Source organism: Lupinus angustifolius, chromosome LG04 (genome assembly GCF_001865875.1).
Source record: "Lupinus angustifolius cultivar Tanjil chromosome LG04, LupAngTanjil_v1.0, whole genome shotgun sequence".
In the NCBI taxonomy this organism is placed as follows: domain Eukaryota; kingdom Viridiplantae; phylum Streptophyta; class Magnoliopsida; order Fabales; family Fabaceae; genus Lupinus; species Lupinus angustifolius.
Genome location: NC_032012.1, coordinates 1,516,702 through 1,524,332, shown reverse-complemented (window position 1 = coordinate 1,524,332; position 7,631 = coordinate 1,516,702). Strand labels below are relative to the sequence as shown.

Below are 7,631 nucleotides of genomic sequence, written 5' to 3'. Positions count from 1 at the left end.
GATATCCAAAGCATGTGGAAATGTGATTAGCACCATATCAGCTTTTGTGAGATATTTATGGGTAAAAAAAACTAAATTTTCCAGCACCATAGGCACGTTAATTATAAAATCATCTAATGCTATTAACCTTATCAATTATCACTTCATGGGTTATTATTTGCAAGAACAAGTGTCTATATATAATGAGAAATAATAATATAAAAGGATTAAAATATGGTCTTAAAGTTTTTGTGTTAAGAATAGGACATTGATTTAACTACATGCAAGTATAGGTGATAACACTAAACTTCTTATGGGTATGGAAAAACCAAATTTTTGGATGCTTACCATGTTACCAGACTTTATGAATTCTAATTAACATTAATCATGTGGAGACACACACGCATGAATTAAGAAATAAGAACATTTTTTGAATATATATTGGTTAAGCAAAGACTAGAAGTATATTACACATATAAAATGCTTACTAAATTCTGATTATAAATATTGCCAACATAAGCTTATGATAAGTTACAACAAAAGAAAGATCAAATATACATTTTCACCTATGTGACCCATTTGAGAGTATAACCTCTTCAATGCCTATGGCTTTCTCAGGTTTCACTAAAAGAAATTTGAGCAACCTAAGTCCCTTTCACTCATCAGAAAGTGGTTTTTTTTGGTTATGAGATCACCAAAAGAAGGTGCTCCTGTGGTTTCTCTCTCATTTTAATTGGCAAATTCTTAGATATATTTAATTGGTTCTCGCAGATAAGAGGTGGTAAGGATATAAATTATAAACATAATAGAGAACTTCACTTTTTTTGGGAGAAAATTTTGTGTCTTCTTTTCTCCTGTTTTGTTGGAAAATATTGCTGCCCACATCCTTTCCATCTCATGTGTTATTATCTATATCTATATTTATCCTATATATAAAGCCAAAACTTGAAATAACTTCTCTCATGGTGTAATTTTCACTTCCTGTTTTGCCTTTAACATTATTTAATTTTTACAAAAAAATCATATAATCCTAAGCAATCACCACCAACACATTAATTAACCATGTATTTCACTTTAAATTAAACATTATCATAAACACACAAAAAATATAATACAAAGTACGCCGAACATAACAAATATATTCTAAATCTAAAAAATGAAATATATAAAAATTGAACATATAGTATCATGCAATATTCACCGGCAGGCACGAAGTGCCTGTACACACTAGTTATATATAAAGATAAAATATTGTGTAACTTCTATCATGATATAATTTTTACTTCTTGATTCGCCATTAACATTATTTAATTTTTACAAAAAAACATATAACCCTAAGTAACCATCACCAACCTATTAATTAATTATATCTCTCACCTTAAAGTGAATATTATTATAAATACAAAAAATTATAATATAAAGTATACAAAATACAACAAATACATTCTAATTTTAAAAACGAAATATATAAAAATTAAATACGTATCATTAGCATACAATATTCACAGCAGATACAAAGTGTCTATTGACACTAGTATATATATAAAGATATGACTTTCTCTCTATGTCTCACTTAGATTTTTTAACCGTTCCACTATCTCTTCTTTTCTTTTGTTTTAATGCTTTAAAAACTTCATTTCTTTTGTTTTAATGCTTTGAAAAACTTCATCTGATTGTCATTATGTTGATATAATTATAATAATATAACCGAAAATTGGCATAAAATTGAAGAGTTTCTTTACTAAAAAATATATACTCTAATAAAAAAATGTCACTAACCCAAAGTTCTTATGATTATTGATCATGAATCACATAGTTAAGGATGATAAAATTGGTTATGTGACATTTAAAAAGATAATATTTTAACTATTTTTTTTTGTTTTTGAAACCTTTATATTTTTTATATTTTTGTAAATAAGTTGGACAAAATTAAATATTCATAGTTAACACTAAATATTATTTTTATTTTTATACTGTTTAAAATGGGTATAAATAAATATAGGCACCCACTAAAAGAGTAGATATTATACCAATAACTAGATGCCTTAGAAATCTACTTAAATGAAGTATAAAGAGAGCTAGAGAGAAAGGTGAAGATTTTTAGATTTAACAGGTTTTGAGAATTATGAAAGATGTGATTAAACTCATATCAATTTACTAATGTCCTTAGAAATGTATTTGTGCACATTAATATGTCAGCAACACCACAATAAAATGATCCTATATAAAGATGTAATAGAACATTGATGGATATTATTATTGGCAATTTAGGCAAAGTCTATAAGGTTCATCCACCCATATTTATTGGGTGGGCATAACATAAAAAATGTGTACATCCATTCTAAAGTATATGTCCAATATATTTTATCCGCCTATGTGTATTTCAAATGGACAAAATGTACGACCCTCAGACATTATAGAGAAAGTATTGAAAATCAAATAAGCAAAATGTACATGCATTTTATCAAATGTGAGAAAATATTTTTCATTTGTTGTATATGTATTTGTATATCAAATTTAAGAAATTACTATCATTTTCTTATTATATATGCATTTGTATTTTGTACATTATATATATGCATATGTACTATTCTTTTTATATTTTGTATGCAAATTACGTACTATGCATACTTCGTATTATATATACTATCGTGTCGGCCGGTACTTTGTGTCTATCGACCTGCGTTTTTTATTTTTTTGATAGCACGTGTATACACAGTTTCTATAAAATTTCTCGATTTGTGCTTAAAATTTTTCTCAATGTTTATATAGAGAGATGTACGTTACTTTCCTTCAAAGTTTTCAACTTCGCCACAATATTTTTTTCCATTATGCATATTAGAATTTCAACCAGTTATTGACATAGTGAAATTATGGGGTGAAAGAAATATATCAAATCCAATTAAATTTCATTCTTTTTTATGTTATGCAACATGTATCTTACAAAATTATTTGCAATGTGCTGCAAAATTATTTGTAACTTGTATGTTATAAAGACAAACATAAAAACATTGTATATAGTAAATGGAAAAATTGGAATATAGAAATTATGACGGTTCAATTACATATTTGTCCCTTAATCATGTTTTCTTTATATATTAGTATAGATATATATATTTATATTTTGTATGTGTTATTTTATTTGTATGAGCTTATTATGTATATATACTTTTTAGTTTTATTTAGGGTGGTGAACAAAACATGATATTTCATGCCCTATTTTAAAAATGAGCATGTCCACGTTTGTCCCAATTTAAATGAGCATTAGGTATCTATGACTAAGACCACCCTAATTGTAAATACTGATTAACAATATAATAAAACATTCGTCTTTATCCAAATTATTGTTCTTTATCCAAATTATTGTGGATCTATGCCTCTGATACTACTTATATTCATTTAATAAAGTTCCTAGCAGTTCTAAAGAAATAAGAATTTACAACCCACAAGAAAATAAATAGATATTTCATTAGTTATCCCAAAAAAAATCAAAAGGTATAGATTTTGTTGTCCGAATTCTAGAAAGTAAGAATGTTAGATTCATTAAAGACGTTAGAATGCAAGTTTCTCTAACTTATGCCTTTTAGCTTGAAGATAATTGTTCATTTTATTGTTGAACCTCATAACAATTAAGAATAGTAACACTATTAATGAACCTATTGTAGAGGAGACATACGAAATAGAATCAATACTGTTTCTTAAGGTTAAGGAAAATAATGTTGAATAATGTATATCCCCATAAAGGATAATGAGGTACTATTTTCCTAATTTTGCATGTTGTTGCTATCTTTTATACCACATGATGTTAGTTTACTTGGTCCTGAAATTTTTTAGTTGCATGTCCCGGCAGCATTCCTTATGACGTAGCATTAAATCATTTAGTGAAGCCAACTCAAACATGATGTAATTAGCATTGGTTGGTATTTATAATGATTTAGATTCAAGTCCTAAGAAAGTTAAAATAGTCATAACTATGACAATAAATTTGAACTGTTGCAAAGTAGGTAATACAGCATGAGACAAGATGAGGAAGTGTTTGCAATTGCAATAGAAGCTCCTTCAAGTTTGCATCTAAGCATGCAGCGTAAATGATTCTACAGGGGGTGCTCGAGAGCTGTTGTTTGCAAATGTTCAATGATTTTTCTCTCTTCAAACAAAATTGTATTTATTTCTTGCATTTTTTTTTATTTGTAAATGTTAACTTCGAACAGCAAAAAAATATTGTATAGATCTAAACTCTAAACATGTCAAATGGATGGGAAACTGTGTGGTTAGTGGTTACCATAGGGAGTTTATGTAGCAAGAATAGATTGCCAGGCATGGTTATTATTTAGTATTATCACACCTCAGAGTTGTAGACAATGGCATCAAGTTAATGACATGAACAGTGAATTACCTAGTCACATAGAAGAACTACAACCATACACAAATCCAGTGCAATGCAAACAACAGCAAAAATATGGATGAACAAATCAAAAATCGTACTAACATTTTTCCACAATATTAATTATGAAAATAGCAAAAAGAAAAAACTAAAACATGCAGCAGATAACATGTAAAAATGTCTTACAATGCCACATTCTTCTACTGATACTCGTAAAAATGAATGATCAAGACCAGTAAAAAAATAGAAATCAGCACAGCAAGCACAAAGAGTGCTCTGCACAGTTCCGAATATCGGATGAAAATAAGTTGGTAAAGTTTGAAACAAGCTTTGTATAGAAAATTTAGATGATTGTCAATTGTGAAGACACTTTCTCTGTGTTTACTGTTTTTACTGTGTTAACATTCTTTCTTCCATTGATCATCATCATAATGAACTATCTAGGCTAGTAACAAGATAGTCATCACACAGCAAGCACAAACTGTGATATTCCCAGTTTAAATTACTGAAGGAAAAAACTGACCCAACTTAAAACTTCTTGTCAATAAACAAGATACTGCAACACCAGTGTAACCTTTCACTTTGCAATTCATCTTTGCAATAATAAATTTATTTTTTGGCAAAATTGTAACCAATAAAGTAAAATGAGACCAACCAAGGAAAGTAAAATGCTCAGTTAAATCACTTCAGATGGTTTCCGACAGAATTTTCGGAAGGACTAGAATTCAACTCTAGCATTACCATCCTTAGATAAATGAATGATATAGATGCAAGTGGCAGAGAACAGAATACGAATGAGTGGCCATAGTCCTAAATCAGCATTTATAGACTCAGTTTGTAAGCAATTTGGAAAGCTGATGACTTTACTATCCACAAATTTACTAGAAATGTAACAGGTTTACAAACTAGAAATGCTTAAGCAATAATTTTACAATGAAACAAACATAAACGTGAAAACCAAAAAACATAAAAAACTTAGCCACTTAATTTATGCATCATGTAAGAAATTGATTAAAAAACAGAACAATCGCATAGCAATATACGCATAAAAAAAGCAAAAACTCTATTATTAAGAAGAGAAATTATAATCCCACCAAAAACTGTAAACATAAAAATCAAATCCCTAATTCATCAAAATCACGATAAAAATCACATTGAAAATCAAAATACCAAAAACATCAAATCTAACCGTCATTATAAAATACGAGCATCATAACATAACATAACATAAGAAATAGATCTAAAGACCTTGCTCCACAATCACCACTTCAGAACCTGAGCTTAGTAAAAAACCACCTATTCTTCCCGGTCTTGAACCTCTCCTCTAACCGCTTCTTAGTCTCCTTCAGTGCAGTTACCTTCTTATCCTTCGCACTAAGCACGTCAGCGTTAACAGCGTCCTTGAGATCCACGTCGAGCGTGTAGCGCGTGGGCATGAGGTGCTGGTAGTTCACGAGCTTTACGAACGCCTTCACGCGCGACTTCTTCGCCGTCTTCTTCGCGGAGTCCTTCTTGATCACCTTGGACGGATATTTCTTGATTCCGGCGACGAGGCAGTGGCCGTAGGGGCGGTCGCGAGTGCCGTCATCGAAGGTGCGGACGATCACCGCCTTCTTGCCGGCGTAACGGCCTTGGAGAAGGATAACGGCCTTGTTTGGCTTCAAAAATTTCACCATTTTCGTTGCTGTTGAGTTCTGTTGTTGCCTCCTCCGATTATGGTTCTGGTTCTTCTCTTCGGCCGTAGAGTGATGTGAGTTGAAACGTGAAACATATAGAGAAACCCTAAGAAGTAATGGGTTTGGGCCTTTTGGTTTAATGGGCCATTGTAGTTTCCCGGTTTATCCAAATACGTTGAGCCCGGGTTTTCATGTGCCTTTTTTTAATTTTCTTAAATTCAGCCATTTACTTCTTACGTCATTATGTATAATGTTTTTTAAGGTGGAGAATTAATCTAACCTTCCTTATTTGTTTGAAAATAGTCTTTAATGGAATGAACAGAAATTTAACTATAAATGAGTTAAACTTTGTATTTCTTGACTTTTTAGGTCTATAAGATGTCTCAACTATATATAAATATAAATCTTTAAATATATATTAAATGTTTTATTAATATATAATATTTTGTATTATACATATTTAAAATGAAACAAATTGACTTAAAAGTATTTTTTGCATGTCAATAATCATTGCAGTATATATCTTCTGTTAATCTATATACTAGTAGGAAACTCGTGCATTCGCACGGGTAATAATATGTATTGTATGAATTTAATTAAAAGTAATTGCATAACTTGTTAAATGAAAAGTGATTGAGGAATACATACTAAAATATGGTTTGCAGTAATCCATTGCTAATGTAAAGATGGTGATACAGTGAAATGATATTGAACATGGAATGTTAAAAAAAGCAAACATGTTAGGAAAAGTTGAATGAATTTAGATGGAAATTTGCATGTTGTTTTTTAACAGCAGAATTTGAGTAAAAATTAATTTATAAACATTGCTTTGTTTATTTTGATTGTTGATGTAAAGTTATGGTACAGTCATATGATATTGAATTTGTTATTTTAGAAAAATGTAATAATTAGAAATAGATATTTCAAACGTAATGTAAAAGAAGTTGTAGAATACCTGTTAAAGATTTTGGAAAATTTCTTTATAAACGACATTTGTTGTTGTCTTTAATGGTTTACCATCCTTGTCATGTATCAATATCTTCAATCCCTTTTTGCTATGTACTCTTGAAACAACTACATACAATTGACCATGATTAAATATTAGTCTAGGTAAATACAATCCCACACTCTCTAACGATTGGCCTTGCGATTTGTTGATTGTCATAGCGTATGACACAATTATAGGGATCTGTCTTCTGATAAGCATGAAGGGTCATTGAGATTGGGATGGTGACATTGATAACCTAGGAATGTAAGTGATATTTCCAATGTTTTTTCCAGACATTATCTTTGCCTCAAGTACATGATTAGCCATCTTCGTAACCACCAACCTTGTACCGTTACATAACCCTTCAGACTGATCTAAATTCTGTAATAGCATAATTGAGGTCCCTACTTTCAGCTTGATTTTATGATTTGGATGTCCTGGTGTTGAAAGTGAATTTAGAAATTCAGGAGTTAATATATTGAATGCTTCATTGTCATTAGCATCATACATATCAACTTCATCTAAAATCAAGTATTCTTTTCCATCGCCTGTAAGTATACATTACAATAGTTATTAATATAAATCTAATAAATTAATAAATTTA

General features: G+C 29.9%; 1 protein-coding gene across 1 annotated transcript; it reads right to left on the bottom strand.

Moving 5' to 3' along the window:
• Positions 5,467-6,124, bottom strand: LOC109345038 (60S ribosomal protein L27-like). Its single transcript, XM_019583789.1, has one exon. The coding sequence runs from the start codon at positions 6,037-6,039 to the stop codon at positions 5,632-5,634; it is 408 nt and encodes a 135-aa protein (XP_019439334.1). The 5' UTR covers positions 6,040-6,124; the 3' UTR covers positions 5,467-5,631.